At 41.4% G+C, this 19,109-nt stretch overlaps 1 protein-coding gene across 1 annotated transcript; it reads right to left on the bottom strand.

The window, feature by feature from the left end:
* Positions 1-6,980: 6,980 nt before the first annotated feature.
* On the bottom strand, positions 6,981-17,164 carry sall2 (spalt-like transcription factor 2). Its single transcript, XM_088351335.1, has 3 exons — positions 16,836-17,164; positions 9,453-13,143; positions 6,981-7,902 (listed from the first exon to the last, which is right to left on the bottom strand). Exons 2-3 carry the CDS (start codon positions 12,843-12,845, stop codon positions 7,600-7,602), a joined length of 3,696 nt encoding a protein of 1,231 aa, XP_088207461.1. The 5' UTR covers positions 12,846-13,143; positions 16,836-17,164; the 3' UTR covers positions 6,981-7,599.
* Positions 17,165-19,109: the final 1,945 nt, after the last annotated feature.

The raw sequence follows: 19,109 nt of genomic DNA on the forward strand, positions 1-19,109 counted from the left end.
AATTATAATCATTGGGAGATCGCGTTTATTTAAACAATAAAGCGCGATCGTATTTTACAAAATGCGTTTTTTAACGCGGATGGAAAAGTCACCAACGTCACTGTACGCTATGATTTCCGCAATCACAACTAATTGTACACAAATAATATTTATTTGATTTACTATAATATCCGTATGTAATGTCTTTTTTATTGTGAATGAAACCCTGGTTGCATTGGATCCCGCGGTGTAAACAAATTGTTGTTTTTTTCATCTAAAATCGGAGGGGGGAGGAATTTCCATAGGAGTCGGAAAAATAGCGATTACAGCTCCTTCTCCGTTTTATCCAAATTATTTATTTTATAACAAGTATTCCTTGGTCTAGTATCCATACATAGTTTAAGTATATATTTTAATGAACATTTAACACATTATTAATTAATTAAAAAAAAAAAAAAAAAAAAAAAAAAAGCAGGACCGAACCCGACCCGACCCGACCGTATGACTGACATTTCAGGGCCCGACCCGGCCCGAAATTGCCTCGGGTTCGGGTTCGGGTTCGGGCTCGGGCCATAAATCTTACCTCTAGTTCGCATGCATAAATAAACTGCGTGATTAGCGTAGTCAACAAATAATACTTCAATAATTTGAAGCAGTGAAAGAGTCAAATAAGACTAAATAAAAACGAATGTCGTACAGGATGTGCGCGCCGCTTTCTTAGGCAATGATATCGGCGCTGTGCCTGCGTATGCGCCCTAGGCATTGGTAGCCCGTCTCGAGAAGTAGGATGGGATTAACGAAAACAGGGACGCCAATGTTTATTGAAGGTATTGTTGGATACATTAATCAAAACATGACACAAAAAAACTAATGCTGAGAGTGAGCATGGCCAAATATGGTCACCTGGACTCTGGCGCATCATCACTTTTGCTGCTGCTGGACCTTAGTGCTGCATTTGACACAGTGAACCATAATATCTTGCTAGAACGGTTGGAAAAATGGATTGGTCTCTCAGTAAACGTTCTCTTATGGTTCAGATCCTACCTCTGAGATAGGACACACTGCGTTAAATATGGCGAATTGACATCTGAGCCCTTTAGTGCCCTGTGGTGTTCCGCAGGGTTCAGTGTTTGGCCCCCTTCTCTTCAGCATTTATATGCTTCCACTAGGTGATATTATTCGCAAGTATAATATCAGTTTCCATTGCTACGCAGATGACACTCAACTCTATCTCCCGATGGAGGAATCTGCCACACTAAACTGTGGAAATTTGGAGGCCTGCCTCACCGAGATAAAAGAGTGGATGTCACTCAATTTTCTGTGTCTTAACTCTGAAAAGACTGAAATGTTAGTTATTGGTCCATCTAAGTCCCGTGACTTATTCTCTAAAACTGCTGTGAACATCGACAATTGCCACATCACACAGAGCGACTCACTTAAAAATGTAGGTGTCATATTTGACCCCGATCTGTCCTTTCAAACACATGTGAAGAAAATTACTAGAACCGCTTTCGTCCATCTTCGTAACATTGCTAAAATTAGTCCTATACTTTCTCAGTCGGATGCGGAAATCATAATTCACGCGTTTGTTACCTCCCGTCTCGATTACTGTAATGCACTACTTTCCGGTCTTCCGATGACCAGACTCAAGAGTCTTCAGCTGGTACAAAATGCTGCAGCGAGGCTTTTAACTAGGACAAAAAAGTAGGGTCACATCACCCCAATTTTGGCTAACCTGCATTGGCTCCCTGTTAGCCTAAGTTGCGATTTTAAGGTTCTCCTATTACTATACAAAATCATACGTGGACTTTCCCCCTCATATCTTTCAGATCTGATTTCCCCCTATGTCCCGGCCCGAAGCCTTCGTTCTGAGAGCGCCGGTCTCCTGGTGATCCCAAGAGCCAAGAAGTGTTCCGCTGGTTCGAGGGCGTTCTCCATCCGGGCACCGGTGTTGTGGAATGCTCTTCCCCCTGAGATCCGATCTGCTGCCGCAGTGGACATGTTTAAGTCTAAGCTTAAAACTCACTTCTACTCTATAGCATATGAATAGCCTAAACTTCTTATACGTAATAACTAGTGAAGCCCTTTGAGACTATTTGTGATTAAGGGCTATCCAAATAAAAATGATTTGAAAAATGACTTGACCTTACGCCCCCTCCCCTAAGAAAATTTGACAAATCTATTTCTGCCAACCTTTGCTTAAAGGTTTGCACCGTATTTGCACTAATACCCCGGTCAGGCAAAAAATTCAAAATTTTTGGTATCCTGAAAGAAATAAAGTTTCCATGCAAGTTGCTGGTAGGTCTAGGCACTTGTAACTTATATCTGTGACCACGTAAACCATCAACACGACAGAACTCAAAAAATTGATCAAAAGGCACATCGATCATTCCATGCAGTACTTTGAACACAAAAATTAAATCAAATCGAATTCTGCGGTGCTCCAAAAAGTCCAAGTTCAGTCTTTGTAGTCTTTCCGGATATGACAAGTTGTGCATCCCAGGTATCCGCTTCGTATACCGACGTTGAACTCCTTCCAGTAGGTTAATGTCCTTGAGTAAGTAAGGGTTCCACACAACGCTATTATATTCTAACCCGGGTCTAACATAAACGCAAACCATTCGAACTAAAAATGCTGGGTTCTTGTTGTAAAAGTGTCTGTAAATGTTTGATGCTATGTTATTGGCTTTGGTGGTAATTTTGGCGATATGCGTGATAAACTTTAGGTTTGAAGTAAGAGTGACACCCAAATCCTTATGTTCAGTAACAACATGCAAATCATGATCATTAATGTTATACAGCGGAACAGAACCATGAAAAAACGACTGTGCTAAGCATTTATAAGATGACAGTTGCAGTTGCCACTGTTCGGACCAATGAAAAACTGATTTAATGTCATTTTGGAGACAATCAATTGTTCCTGCAACCTTGGTTTTTGGTAAGAAAGCCGACAGTTTAGCATCATCGGCAAAAATTGAGATGTCACTACTTTGAATGGCCTCAGGTAGGTCATTCACAAAAAACAGGAATAATAATGGTCCTAGTACTGAGCCCTGCGGTACCCCACTACAAACTTCTGACCACGCCGAAAGAACATCATCAATTTTTACGCATTGTTTACGATTTGACACATATGCAGTTATCCATTCAAGCAGTTTTCCACTAATACCATAGCATTTCAGTTTTTGTAAAAGCTTGTTATGAGACACTTTATCAAAAGCCTTGCAAAAGTCTAAGTAAACAACATGACCAGCCATATTGTGAACAAAAAACATACTGGTAATATTATTCAAATGAGCTATCAAGTTAGTCATGGTAGAATGTCCGGACCTAAACCCATGTTGCTTAAACGTAATGTTAATGCTAATCCTAATGCTAAATGTCAGCAAATGTTAACAACACATCGAGCACATTTGGTTTTGAACTTCACTTTACAAACATTTGTGAATGTATCCCCCCCAAAACAGTTGTTCCTGAAAATGACAGATATTATCAAAGTTTGAATCTTGTAATTAAAATTATTTACCAAAAGTGTTTACTCCGGGTCAGGGTGACAAAACACACTCTTTTGTTCAACAAAGTGCACTCATAACACCATCCATCCACGTCAATCGTGGAGACCAAAAGGAAGGCCGCGATTGACGTGGATGGATGGTGTTGTTGTTGTTGTTGTTGAGTTACTCAAGGCGCCTAAGGTAATCCTCAGTAGCGCTAGACTCGCTCGTGGGAGGCTCCGTAGTTCTCCGAAGGAGAGGGGGCTGCAACTGTCCTGTGCCGCCAGGCCTGACTGGGTGTGACCCAAGCAAACCAAGCATACGAAGCCTCTGAAGTCCTTAGTACGTTCGGACAGGCCGGTGCATGATTTATGGAAGCCCCGTGGGCAGGCAGTACAGGTGATTGGGGTCTGGTCGCAGCGAATGGTTTGAAAGCACCACTGGCACTTGGACTGGGGGCCAGGGTTGCTCTCGAAGTCGCCTGCGCTAAGAAGAACAGAGAGAGGAGAGTAGAAGAGAGAGAAATAGATGGACAGATAGAAAGAGAGAAAGACAGACAGAGTAAAACGCAAAAAGGGGGAAAAGAGAGTGAGAGAGGCGGGGTAAGAGTAGGAAAGAGAGGGATAGAGAAAATGAGAGACAAGAGTGTAAAGGGAAAAGGAGAGACAAAGAAGGAGAGAGGACCAAGAAAGAAAGAGAGAGCGAGTCTGAGTGGATTGAGTTGGATTCGTAAGGCTCCCCCGGGAGAGAGCCCTTCGCAGGACACCACGGGAAGGTTCCTATTCTTTGTCCTGCGATGGATTGTGTTATGAGTGCACTGCTGGAAAGGGGTCTAAATATAATGGAAGCTAGAGCTCTTGTTGGTGATAGAAAGGAGTGGAGAGGTGTTGTGAAAGGATAGTGGGATTGTGGACGCGTTCTTAAGGATGGGCTGGGCACCCGTATGATGCAGCAGGGGTAAACCAGTGAAAGCTGTCGGGCCCTGCTGTTGAACAAAAGAGTGTGTTGTGTCACCCTGACCCAAGTGACATGGCCGCTTTCTGGTGTCCCGTTTCATCTGGAGGGGACGAAAGCATGACCAACTTGGGTGCCGAGGTGCCTAACTTGTTTGGGTGTTTGGGCAATTGGGTTATTTATTTCCCTTTAAATTTCTTTGTTATTGTATGTGTGTGTCTTGCTGTCGGTCACCCCTCTTGAGGGATATGACCAAGGTAGAAAGATAGATAGTTTACTCCAGGGGTCTCAACCTCGCAATCCTGGGGCATAATTGCGGGGCTCGTGATCATAGTTTGAGGGCCCCTGCCTTAAATATGAAAAAAATAAAGGAACAGTGTGCATTATTTGACCACTGGATGTAGGTGTAGTCTGTCGTTCAATTTAAAATGAGTGCTAAGAAGCGCAAGGAAGAGTATTAACTATGGAGACTCAAAGTGACCATAAAGCATGATTTGTCTTCGATTATCTTTGCCAGGTTTTGTCTTTTCGTGTACCCAGGGTCCACAACCCTTTTTAAGCTGAAAGCTACTTTTTGTTACCACTGTGTTTACCGCAAAGGGCTCCGAGTTGTATATGTATCTCTGAAATAACAACATAGCATGTCGTTACAGGATTTTACAGTGCCATTACCAGGTTGATCATTAGAGGTAGAGTTAAATTGACTCAACCACACGTGAAAAATCAATTTCCTTGAAAATCACACTGACCTAGAACCGTCTTTAGGGGGCACCACGTTGGAGACCTGTGCCGTAGCAATATGGCGGACGATGATGTCATTTCCCTCTCAGTAAACCTTATGTTAGGTAAGATACAAATTTCTCGAGATACAAGTATTTTAACTAAATGCAGGTTTTTATGATAATTAAAATCACACATTCTTACCGCTTTTCAAAGCTGTAAAAATGTTAAGGAAAAAAATGATAAAATAGTGATTTTTATGTATTAATCAATTTTTATTTTGTTTTTCAAAAATCGTTATATAAGGTTCGTTTTTTCCTTTTTTTGCGGCTCTTGACATTTTAGTTGTTTTAAGCTGAAATGGCTTTTTCAACTATTTCAACTGACCCCTGGTACAGATGACTGCACCGATGACTGAAGGCAAAAAGAAATAGATAGATAGATAGATACTTTTTTTCATCCCCGAAGGGAAATTCAAATGTGTTTATGTAAATTGTATGTTGCTATTGTTTTTGTGCTTTACCCAAATTTGAAAAATCACAAACAAATTTGTTTTCTGCTTCATTTTTAAATCAAATACTATCAAGATATGCTTACGTTTTCTGCAGGGTATATACTATTTACAATATCGTTTAGATATAACCACAGATGCACTTTGAAGTTTACTTAAAGGAAACTGTGACATCTAGTGGTCATATTGTACCGAAGTCCACTCTTCACAGCAAGTACTGTACTGAACAGTTCTTATATTATAATCATGGCACAAATTACACAATGATACATAATATTGCACAAAATTATACACATAATAACTTGACTAGTGTTTACAGAACTGTGAAGACGAGAAAAAAAAAACGCCCCAGAAAAAATTATTTATTTTCATATTAAAAAGTTAGGGCAGCACGGCGGCGCAATGGTTAGCGCATGTGCGGCACAGTTCTAAGGTCTTGGGAACCTCCTGTGTGGGTTCAAATCCAGCTAAGGGACTTACTGTGCAGAGTTTGTATGTTCTCCCTGTGCTTGCGTGGGTTTCCTCCGGGCACTCCGGTTTCCTCCCGCTTTTCAAAGACATGCATTTCAGGTGGATCGGCCGGTCCAAATTGTCCCTAAGTGTGAATGAGCGAGCGAATTGTCTGTCCCTGTGTGCAACCAGTTCAGGGTGTCCCCTGCCCACTGCCCGATGATTGCTGGGATGGGCTCCAGCACCCCCGCGACCCTACTGAGGATAAGCGGTGCAGCTGATGAGATGAGATTAAAAAGTTACCGGAATTATACTAATTCTGCATGAGCACCTTGATACAATTCAACAGTTTTTGTATGTTGATGCCAACCCCAAACAAATGAACGTTTCCGTTTAGGCCTGTGCTCAGTGTATTCAACTTCTGATGGATTAAATTGAATCAATATCCATACCAAAATGTAAAATCCAACATTCCATACATCCATTTTCCACGCCGCTTATCCTCACTACTTATCCACACCTCGCTTGACGGTTGTGCTGGAGCCCATCCCAGCTGTCTTCGGGCAGTGGGGAAGCAACACCCTGAACTAGTTGCCAGCCGGTCGCAGGGCACACAAACAGGGCAGAGAACTCACTCGCTCATTCACACCTAGGTACTATTTGGACCGGCCAATTAACCTCACATGCATGTTTTGAAATGTGGAAGGAAGCCCAGGCAGGCACAGGGAGAACATAAAAACTCCGCACAGGGAGGCTGCGGTAGCTGGAATTGAACCCTGGACCTCTATAGGTGGCTGCGTGCTAACCACCCAAGCGCCATGCTGTCTCAAATGTAGAATGATTAACACAAAAAAGGTTAGTTTTCCTTTTGTTCCCATCTCACGTTTAATAGAGACAATGAACTTACAGTTTACAACATACAAACTTTACATTAGTAACTTGTGCCACAGGTTACTTTTGCACCAAACAACATTCATATTGTTCATTTACTCAGTAGATTCACAAATACTGCAGCTGTGCTTCTGGTTACTTCACAATGCATTATTGTACTGTATATGAAATGGACATAGTGGACAAAATTACATAAAATTCCACACAGAGATGCATTGATAGTTGTTTCTCCTTGTTATTGCGGTTTGATGCTTTGTGAAGGCAGCCTTTTTTTAGATTTATTCAGTTTCATGTATTTCCTTGATCCTCGTGGTAATAGGTCAGATTTGAATGCCATACCTGAGGTTGATAATACCTTTCACTGTCTAGTGTAAAACAAAACCAAATGACACACAACATTGATACGCTTGGTTAGGCAACACCATTTTTGTCAAAGCAATTACTGACAACAGATTTACTCGAATAATTGCATTTGTGTGGTATACGCTATGTCCCATTGACTCACAACTTTTAAATACAAACATTACTGTGACTATCAAACTGACAGGATACATAAAATGCAGTAGGTAAGCAATATTCCACCATTAGAATAGAGTCAAATTAAGACCCTAGAAGGAATTCATCTCCAACCTCATTAGCGGCAACTTTTCCTATCTCCGACTGCAAAGGGGATTTTGCCGACTCGTTAACTTCCTGGCTAACAGTAGCAGAATCGTCAGTTGAGTTGGGACTATTGTTGAGGAAGGCTTGGTACTGGTTCCAGAAACCTGCTGCACTTGTTGAGGCTGGAATTGAGGAGGCTGCAATTGTTAAGGATGACTGTGGTTGGTCAGCACACGAGCGACTACCGCGGGCTGAGGGTCTGCTCGCTTTGGTTACTACACCGTGATGCTTCATATGGCCCTGTTCAGAATATATTAAAACATAATCGATTAATAATACAGCAGACGTACAAATCGTGATGACTCATGCAGCAGTGACCATAGGTGTATGTTACAAAATGATATTACCTATAAAATGATGTAAACGAGTGTTTCTTTAACTTTTTAACACTTTTTTTGTTAGTTGAATCTTGGAGCACACTGCACGTAGAAATTTTTTAGTTAAAGTGACACAGTGTATTGTTTAGCGCCTCCTGTAAAATCTATAACTTAATTCATAAAAGAACAATATTTATTTGAAAATAAGGAGAAATACGTGAACCATCATACAAATGTGCTTTTTTAACACTCGTAGGTTAAGAAATTTGTGTTCATTTTACATTACATAGAGAGAGCTGACGTGATTGTCCGCCAACTTGATGCTAAGGGCACCCCTAAAAAACAAAAACCTTGTGAATGGCTTGGCAAAAAATGGTAAGCAATTGTTGCAATTTAGTCACTTGGTAATCTTCCTTGTGTTTTATGGCGCTCGTTTTTTGGTTGCACTACACCACAGGTGTCAAACGGGTGGCCCGCGGGCCAGATCAGGCCCGCTAAGGGATTGAATCCGGCCCGCGAGACAACAATCAAAGAGGCGCAAGAGAAAAACGAGCTGCATGTTGAAATATGTCAACTTGATGTTGCCAAAGCCAGGTGCCTTGAACAAAGACACTGTACTTGTATTTCTTTTTCTCTTTCTCTCTCTCTCTCTCGCTCTCTCTCATTTCCACCCCTTTTCTCCCACTCTCTGTCTCTGTCTCTTTCACTCTCTGTGTCTCTCTTTTTCTCTTCCTTTGTTGCTCTTTGTCTCTTTCTCTCTCTGTGTCTTTTTAACTTCTTTTGCTCTAACTTCCTTTTTTCCCTTTTTCTCTTTCTCTCTTCCTACCCTTCGCGCTTTCTTTTCTCTTTTCTCTCCTTCTGTCTTTCCATTTCTCTTTGGATTTCTTTCTTCCTCTCCCTTTCTTTCCCCCCTCTCTCACGACTTTTTATGTCTTTTGTTTCTCACGCTCTCTCCCTCTCTCTTTTTCTTTCTTTGTCCCGCCCTCTCTCTTTTTCCCTCCCTCTTTCTCTTATTTCTTTATCTCTCTTTTTGTTCTCTTTAATCTACTAGTCTGGCCCCCGACAGAATGTTTGTTCTATCTTGTGGCCCCCGAGTTAAAATGAGTTTGACACCCCTGCACTACACAATACTGTGACATGTAGTGGTCAAATATAGCACAGTGTCTCTTTAAAAATATTTGAAATGTGCTAATTAAATTAAAAAAAATACAAAATATGTGTTAATTCATTTTCAAATGTATTAATGGATTCATTTTTTCAACTTTTAAATTGTCACAACACGTCATATTTATGTATTTTAGCAGCAAAAGCTCAAATGTCAGTTTCTTTAAGAAGCATAGGTCATCACAAATGAACGGGAAAAATAAATCTGATTCAATCTAAAAAAAAAAATAGTAAAGCAAACAGGAACTGGCGATCTTTTATTATCATTAAATGATCATACAGTTTCAATGTTAAACTATATTTCCTTACCTTGAGTCCACTGCGACTAGCGTACGCTTTTCCACATTCAGCACAGCAATAAGTCTTCTTCTCAGGGCGAGCAATGGGAGATGGGAGGGTTGGAGCAAGGCTAAGGGGAACAGGAATCTCCAGTGCTTCATTTGTAGACGATCCAATCCTATTAACACTGTCTACTTGGTTGTTTTGTTCGAATGGGTCCGAATCAAAGTTCTGACCTGTTTCCTTTGCAAAAGATGAAGCCCTCCTTCCTTGTCTATTGTCTGAAGTTTCTGATTCTGACAAACTTTGGGGGTATTCCTCTGGCACCTTTGCTCGTCTTGGTGTTGTAAGAGTACAAAACTGATTCCTGTCTTCTTCCATAGGTTCAGGTGATTGGACTCCAGAGGTGACTAAAGGTGGGTCTGGGGATTGAGTGTCAAGAGGCGCATTAACATCTTGATTTTGTGTGGATGAAGAAATTGTACTTGGGCAGCTCTGAGACATAGGGGTCGGATTTGCGAGTGCACTTTGTAGATCCTGAGGATTTGATTCTGGAATATTGGCTGCATCAGAAAATGAGGATGTTTCTTCACCATGCATTGCCATAACTTCGGGTGAAGCAGATTTAGAGAACATGTCTCTAGTGGGTTGTTCACTTTGGTCATCATTGTTGACTGTGGAAAACTCATCAAACTTATTTTGCTTGGTAAATGACAGAGTAGCGCTTGCACAGAGGAAAGGATGCTCTTCAGTGATTGCTGGTGGAATTTGTGTCGGCGTATTCATGTAGGAATCGGAACTAAGACCGGAAGGGAGGTTGATGTCTGGGCTTGAGGAGCCAGATTTGCTAGAAGAAGGTGCAATGTAGTTTGCAGGTTTAGAAATAGGATATGAGCCAGTTTCTGCATTTTGAAATGTTGAACTTGAGGAAGGGCTCAATAAATTGCCAGGTTGAGATTTTTCACTACAACCATTGCTTTGTTCGCTGGGTTTGGACTCAGACTGTGACAAATATTTAGAATTAGATTTTGCTGTTATCTCACAGATAGAGTCATCGGTGCCCACTGGAGGCAATTGGCCACCAAGATGCATACGAATGTGGTGTTGAAGTACAAGTGCATTGGTGAATTTACGTTGGCAAAGCGGGCAAGAGTTGTGTACACGAGTGTTCTGGGGCCGAGCATGATGGGTTGCTAGATGTGACCGTAGGCTGCCTTTGGTTGAGAAAGATCGACCACACAACTTGCAAGGGAAAGGGCGTTCCCCAAGGTGCGTGGCTTGGTGTAAGCGCAAAGCTCTAGGGCAGCTAAGAACTCGAAGACACACTCCACACTGATTGTTTGCCAAATTATTAGCTGCACCTGTGATGCCAAGGGCTGGTAAGAACCCTTCTGCTATAGCACTTGCATTATTGACGCTCATACCAAGTGCAGCAACCATCTGTCGAGTGAAGTTTGAAACAGATGTGGAGACAGCAGTAGACGAGGGTGGTGCTGCCATTATATATGTGGTAGAAGTGCTGGTGTTTGTGAAATTGCTTGAAAGAGGAGAGGCCATGGTATTGCTTGACTGCGCTTCCATATTGGAGGTTGAAAGAGAAGACGAAGTCCATGGAGTTAACCGTGTAGGGGACTCTTCCAGTTTCTCCACTAGTCTTTGCAACTTGGAGGTTTCAGATGTAGGTGTAGAAACAGCTATGGATGATGATAGGGTAGCTGGTTTTTGAAATGGAGGAAAAGGGAAAGTGATGTTTGGAAAGCTAGATGCAGCTGCTTGATGGGAGGCAGGATTTGAGGCTAATGGGTTGCAAAGCACCCCTAAAGATGGGTGCAAGGTTGAGTGTGTAGTGCTTGAGGTAGAGCTTGAGGAACCAGAAGGGAAAAGAAGTTTGGGAAGGTGGGCTAGCTGGGAGAAATCTTCCGGAGAAAGTATAGGAACTTGAGGTGGGGTGTTTTCATCAGCATTACTTGAATGCTTTGAACCTTTTATAAAACCTGTGATGGTAGATGGTGAAGATAACGCTGCATTTGAAAGTAAGGAGGTAGCAAGTGAAGACGGGGGGGCTGAGCAAGTTGAAGGGGATGAGTAAGATGAGCCAGAAGCAATGGAGACTGCAGCTGCCACAGCTGCAGCCCTATTAAGTTGGAGCAGGGAATGTGAAATCAAAGCAAGATCCACACTTGGGGGCAAGGGGAGCGTACAAGGGGTGGAACCCCCTGATGGCCCAACAGGGAAGACACTATTGGTACCACTCACCTCCATTTCATTTCCATAAACCCCATCCTCAGGCCTGCTTTTTGTCTTCTTTTCTGACATTTTCAAAGCAATTGTGCTGCAACCACTGCTATTAGTCTGGCTCATATCACTTGGGCCAGTGGCTCGCAAAGCCACCCCGAACAGAGATGGTGGAAGGAGTGAAAGAGAGAGCTCTGGGTTTTGCTCTCTATGACGTAAGAAATGAACTTTGAGATTGCCCCTGGTTGTGAAGCGACTGAGGCACACTGGACACTGATATGGTCGCTCCCCAGTATGTGAGCGCAGATGTATCTGCAGGGCTGAATCCCCACTAAAGCTCTTGCCACAAAAACGGCAAGCATGCTGGAGCCGGCTAGAAGAGCTAGAGGAAGAGGTAGTTGGGTTTACCTCCCCAGAGTGAGGTTGCAAAGCATACTGGAAATTTGGGGATGCCGAAGAAAGGGCCGCATTGAGGTAAGACTTTCCAAAGTGCTCACTCATTGAGATATCATGAGAAGATTTCTCATTGAAATAGTGGTTGGGTAAAGCCAAAGATAGAGCAAGTGGATAAGTGGCAGGAGTTGAAGATGTGGAGGGGTCTGAAGATTGAGTTGTCACTTTCACACAGCTATTCACTCCTGGATTGGCACCTGTGCTTTCCATGTGGGGCTTGCACGTTTGCAAGATTTGTGACAAGGCATTATTTGTTTTTGAAGGTTTGTTGGCCACCTGAGAGGGAAGTAATGTTGAAAAACAAGCCAGGAGAGGGGCAACAGTTGTAGAAGTCTGGGTTGCTGGGGTATGGTTATTCGGGCTACTAGCTCTTTTGTTTTCCAGAAAGAGTTGAGGTAAGGGTTGGAGAAAGTGCTGAGATGGTGCATCAATCGAATAAGATGCCCCACCCAGGCGTAATACATGTCTGCAGATCTCCTCTGTTATTTGCATTTGGTTAATCTGCCGTTGCTGAAGCACCCGCAGCTCCTCTAATATCAGAGCCAGGCTCAACTGGGCTCGGGTGGGAGCGACTGAGGCAGACGCAACTCCTGGGCTGGGTGTCGGAGTGACAGGACTTGGGGGACCCTCAGGCACACGGCTGGGGCTACCAGGATGTGGAGGACACATGGATGCAGAGGAAGGTGAAGATGATGAGGTAGTCGTCGCTGACAGGCCCAATTTGGGTGACGCCATTAATTCGCCCGATAGACCTAGTGGGCCACTTGCAGGCGACTTACAAACCAAAAGTCTAAGTCGGGTGTAGACTTGAAAGGCGGGTCTAAATATTGCTTGTTAAGTGTAAGGAAGAAGAGCAGGTATTGGGATTGATTCGGCGAGATTGAATTGTTTGAATCCTCTAAACATTTGTGTGCATCTGTCTGGAAGTCAGTGAAAAGCGAGGGGGTAATGTGATTCAGCTGAAAGTTCTTCTGAGAAAAGTTGACAAGTACAAGGGACAATTGGGTGGAATATTTATCACTTCCGATGTCACCTATCAAAACAGAAAAGATTTAAGAGTAATTAAAAGATATAAAACTGTTAACATAGTTAACATAGAAAATAAACGTGAAAAGACACAGACGTCTTTCTTTACTTTGTCCTTCGAGTTAAAATGGGGCATATATTGGTCTGTAGTAAGTAGGCTTGTTTACATATTTTAGAATGTTGTGTCATATTACCTTACAACAAACATCTGTATGGTTATAAGACAAACAGAAAGCCCCATAAAAATGATGGGACATGCATTGAGAACAACAACAACAGACGAATGACTCACTTTTACTTACCATGGGACAGATGTGAAAACACATGGTCACATCAAGAGTCAACACAGATGCAAAAAGCACTTTGCATGCAAGAAGTAATGAGTAGCACGTTGTGCTTATGTTACCACTGAAGCTACAATTTGGGGACATATATAGTAATGGTAACTATATTTTTGGGCAGGAAGCGAAAATGACATCATATAATATAGGCATTTCTTCATGGTTTATATAGTTTTTATCACTCTTTCATGACGGTAACGTTTCGTAGTAAAGCGCAGTTCGCTTGTCAGTCAGAAACACACCGCCTTTGCTTCAATATCCAGAAAGAATTCCTTAGATGTCAGGTAAAATTACAAGTACAACATCCCCACAACCTGACAATACATTTGAAGCTGTCCATGCTTACTTTGAAGTATTTATACAATTATTTTCTGGTATTTTTCCTTCTTTATTTATCTTTAGCTCTCTATTTCAATAAAACTGAGTTTAACAAACGCAATTGGGTCCTGTCTCCGTTTCTGGCTTGAGACACGGATAATCAGAGGTCAAAAAATAATTGTGTGTGTAACCACTTCTCAATTTATGTTAAAACATGTAATGGTTACTTCCAGTCTTAAGAGTTGTAAAAAAGTAGGGCAAGTTGAAGGAAACATAAAATTGACACCCCCAAAAATATTACAACTTTTGTGAGTTACTGTACCTGTAGGTCTTACTTTGCTATCTGTATATATATTTGTCAAGTGTATCTAGAAGCTTATTGAGGTCAGGCCACTATGCCTCCTCCTCCCCAAAAAAATACACACACACACACACACACACACGTCTTATTTGTTCATCTGCTACTTGGCATTCAAATGGCGAGTCAAGACTCAACACTTTTAAAGCGGGAGTCAACTCAAATGGCTCCCTAACAATAGCATTTTCAATAGGAGTTTACTAGTAAAAGCGCAAAGTCTTAATATGGCATTTTGTGTTTGTAGAATGAGTTCAGAAGCATTATCCACATGTTCTTATCCATCTGTGGGGATATTTGATTGGTTGTTAGCTGATAAATGTAATAATTTCTCGACACAAAATACTAAAATGGCCAGCATAAAAGATAAAAAAAACAGGGTTTTTTCTTCTTTTTAACTTTTACATTACACAAAAACAAAACAATAATCAAAATCCAGTAGTTAAACTAGTCGTGGCCTATACCACATATCATTATAGGGAAAGCATTTGGATATGCCTACCCATTAAAGCAGTGATCCCCAAACTAATGCCCGCGGGCCAGATGCAGCCCACGTTTTGGCCTCCTGCACAATATCAGCAAGCATTTTGACACACTTATTTTTCAACATAAAATTTAACTCCAAGTCTTGGTGCACGTTTTTGGTTGTAACAGGCTTTGAATCCGACGAGCGGCAGAGAGCGCCAAAGTTTGCCACTGGACTACAGTACTGGACTATTATGTCATATTAAAAGGCCTTGGATTTGATCTCATTATCACAACATCTTTAGTCACGGTACCATAGATGATTGTTCATTTTGTTGTGCATTTAACATGTTACAATGACATTAAATTAGTCACAATACTTAGAATAGAATAAAATGTAACATGTAAAACGCAAAGCAAATTTAACAATTAAATCTGATACCAAGAGTAAAATTAGGGTGATAATGAGATAAAAGCCTTTTTCCAAGTCACCTCTACCATTGGTGGTCCAGTGCTAGTACCACCGGGAATGATGCAATGGCATTCGCAATGATCGCAGCAAGGCTTTTTGAGGACCTTAGCTTGGCCTTTTGGCTGAGAGTAAGTGTCCCGGCTCCTAGGCTTTGCAGCGTATTATGAACTGACCGATAACGGATAATGAATAACGAAGATAGAACAATAACCCTTAAAAACCCCAATCTGTTAAAACAGAAAGTTTATGTTTGAGGGACTTTTTTTCCTATAAATAACCCACAGGATAATTAGTTTATAATTCATTTCAAAAAAATTCTTATTATTTACTTTCTTATTTTTGTGAATAACCCAGAGAGGTTTATTTAGTTCACATTTATTTCATTATAGTTATAATTTATTTTCTGACTTATAGGCACCCATAGCGACAAAGTGTGTGTGTTTGTTCCAAAAGGCATTACTGTCAATTTATGTTTCCTCTGTATTTCATAAGTTTCTGATCATTTCAATATAATTATACATATATATAACTATATATATAACTATATATATATATATATATATATATATATATATATATATATATATATATATATATATATATATATATATATATATATATATAGTTCAGGGTGTCCCCCTGCCCACTGCCCGGAGATGGACTCCAAGTGGGGAAAAAACTAATACAGATGCTTGTTTGTGTTGTTTACTTGGTAAATAAAGTTGTTTACACGTATTAGCTTTGTCTTTATCTTGCATGGTCTGTCATGCTGGGAGTAAAAAGGGTTCTGCGTTGTGTTTGTAACGTTTAATATAGCTTTAAAGGGAGAAATGCAATCTTTAATAAGGCGAGCAATTGCTAAGGTTGACAAGTATGTAAAGGTTGCACAAAAACAGCTGGATTTTAAATTCTAGTCCCATATGTGTTAATTTATTTGCAGAAGACGATTGCTTGTCAGGGTAAAATCCTAGTAAATAATTGAAGCACAATGTCTTATGCAGGCAAATGGAAAGCAATCGAGCTATTCACACTATTCATTGAATTCATTATCCAGTGTGGGGGGAACCTGGTAAACAAGGCGTTCAGAAAGGCGAGGTGGAATTCGCAACAATGGCGTTCGGAGGGCACAGCTGAATGAGCATCGTCTTGTCCTCCAACACATGATGCCAGGGAAGGCACAATGATCCCCTTTCACCCTCCGCCAACAAGATTAGCACATGCAAGAGGTGCAAAAACACACAATAAAGAGTGAAAATAACCTACAAATTAGCTCATTAATGCTAGAACGTTCCTCAACGGATGCGCAATTGATTTTTATTTTTATTCACAACAATCGTCGAACTCGTCTCTGCAAGCGAGATTACAAAAAGCTACTTAAACGATCGCTAAAGTGTGACATAAATGCGTGTTTGAGAATCCATTTGTCAAAAAGCCAATTCGACTCCAGCAAGATCCCGTTGTGCCAGCTCGCCCGTCCGTGACGACGCAGCGTCAGGCGTGTATTGTTCGCTATAAACTCACTCGCGCGCGCACACAAATATGTATGGCAGCGAAATGCGCGCTCCCGCTACTGTATGAGCACCTGTTGCACACCGCGCGCGCCCCCCACATCATAACAAGTTATGATTCATAAAATATTATAACCGAAAGGGGGGGGAGGAATAATATCCCGGATGTGCACCCCACCCCCCTATAGGCCACACTAGGTGAAACCGCATCTTTCCCGTAAGAACAAAACAATAACTTACCGCAAAATGATGATTTTGGATGCAGAATAATAAAAACGAGGCGAGACTCCGGAGCCCGGACGATCGACGTCCTCTCTTAGACGGGACACTGGTGCACTATTATTTCCCTATTCACTACCAGTGATGCGCAGTAGGACATCCGCATTTCCACTTCATTTATATGCCATGTTCACCATTAAGAAAATACTGACACATAAACAACAAATTCTCTTTGTGCTGCGCTGACGCGTCACACATGACTGGATCAACGGAAGTGGAGAAGGTTTTTTTTCTTGTTTGTCTTTGAACGTCTCACGGCTGTCTGCGCACTTTGCGGTACAGTCCGCCCATCTGTCTGTCTATCTGTCTGTCTCTCTCTCTATCCGTCCGTCTGATATAATTAATGACCTCTGCCGCCAGACGGTCCTCTGGGTAACAGTCATTGACCGTGGTTACCTCCTTATTGACTCGAATTGCACAAGGATTGCTTGCACATGCACCTGAAATTGAGGATGTAGTCTGGGCCAGAATATGAACTAATAGGACGTACAGTAAAAATTGGAAACATAATTGATAGTTCCTAATCACGTGACAACATCGGACAAACCAAGTAGTGGCGGCCATGCTCAATTGGGTGTACAGCTGGGGTCTGCAACGTATTGCTCATGGGCAACAAGTTACCCTCTGAAGGCAGCTGTGTGTGGACCTCTTCTGAAAATTGTGATTTTCTGGTATATTGATTTTTTCTAGTCATTGACTGAGTCTATTTAACCCTACTCCCAATGATTAACCTGGTAATAACATATTAACAACTTAGAAATAATATAATTAGCTGTTATTTTAGAAACACATATGAAAGTGAGTGCTCTTTGCACTAATTAGTAATAAAAAGTAGCACTCAGGTTGAAAAAGGTTGGAGAGTGAAGGCAAAGGACATTTCGATTTATTCGAACTTTGAAAAAAATAGAGCTGGACAGAAGCAATGCAGTTGAGGACATTCATTAGAAAGTTTCAAAATCAGAGATAAAATACAAGTGCACTACGGACCAATCGATAGAGACGCGTTCTCCAAAAAAGGCATTTGAGAATGTTTCTGCCCCTGTCTTATAGTCAGGATTGTTTGCAAAAATGGAACATGCAGCACCGACACTCAGATTCAGACCTCACATTGCAATGCAAAAAAACGGGAACTCCGTGTACAAAATTAGTACTGCACATTGCTGAGTTTTCAAGGTTGTATGACAAGATCATTGCTGTAAAAGTACACTGATATGAAAGAATAAATTCAGCAAGTGAACACTTCACTAAAATATGTAAATAAATATGATGTTCATCTACAACAACTAAAATGAATGACATGATTATCAAAGTAATGATGTGACGATTAAAGAATAAAACGTGCAAAGCTGGAAAACTCATGTGAAATTGTCAACATACTCAGTGACCTATTTTGGTGTAATGTAAGTTCACCTCTTTAATATTGTGGTTGACATTCAAGATATGACATTTAAAGCTCTAGTTTGGCTAAGATATGTCAAAAAACGTTCACCGATGTACAAACCAGGCATACATGCTATAGAAAAGTTTTTGGTGTTGGGGACAGGGTTCAAATAAAGCTATATCTGGGACTCATTTCTGCCAATGAACGGTGCACTATGATCAGCAAGGCGTTTTAGAGTGCCCAGTCATTCCCGGGGTTGCATTGTTTTAATTCGGAGCCTATCTCTGCACGCCACTCACCGGATAAGGGTGCACTCGTTGTGGCCAGGCTTTCTTTGGAGCTCATTTAAGTCACAAGAAGGCACAATATTTTGGCTTGGGGTTTATGATGCGCAGCCACTTTCTCCAAAGTCAAGTCAAGTCATTTTTATTTGTATAGCCCTAAATCACGAAGAGTCTCAAAGGGCTTCACAGATTGTTACACTATATTACACAAACTATTTTCAACCGACAAGAGGAGTAGGTTATTCGTATGCAATGGAGTAGAAGTGAGTTTTAAGTTTAGATTTAAACATTTCCACTGAGGTTGCAGATCGAATCTCAGGGGGAAGAGCATTCCACAGCACCGGTGCCCGGATGGAGAACGCTCTCGAACCAGCAGAAGACTTCTTTGCTCTCGGGATCATCAGAAGACCAGCACTCTCAGATCGTAGGCTTCGGACCGGGACATAGTGGCAGATCAGATCTGAAAGATAAGAGGGAGCAAGTCCATGTATGATTTTGTACAATACTAAGAGAACTTTGAAGTCACATCTTTGGCTAACTGGGAGCCAATGCAGGTTAGCCAAAATCGGT

Source organism: Urocampus carinirostris, chromosome 1 (genome assembly GCF_059441175.1).
Source record: "Urocampus carinirostris isolate Australia breed hairy pipefish chromosome 1, RoL_Ucar_1.0, whole genome shotgun sequence".
NCBI classification, from domain to species: Eukaryota; Metazoa; Chordata; class Actinopteri; order Syngnathiformes; family Syngnathidae; genus Urocampus; species Urocampus carinirostris.

Bases quoted from the DNA above. Each gene is read 5' to 3' on its own strand.
- sall2 (XM_088351335.1), bottom strand. From the start codon at position 12,845: ATGGCGTCACCCAAATTGGGCCTGTCAGCGACGACTACCTCATCATCT. The intron at 7,903-9,452 runs GTAAGGAAATAT...TATTCTGAACAG, and splicing joins CTAGTCGCAGTGGACTCAAG to GGCCATATGAAGCATCACGG.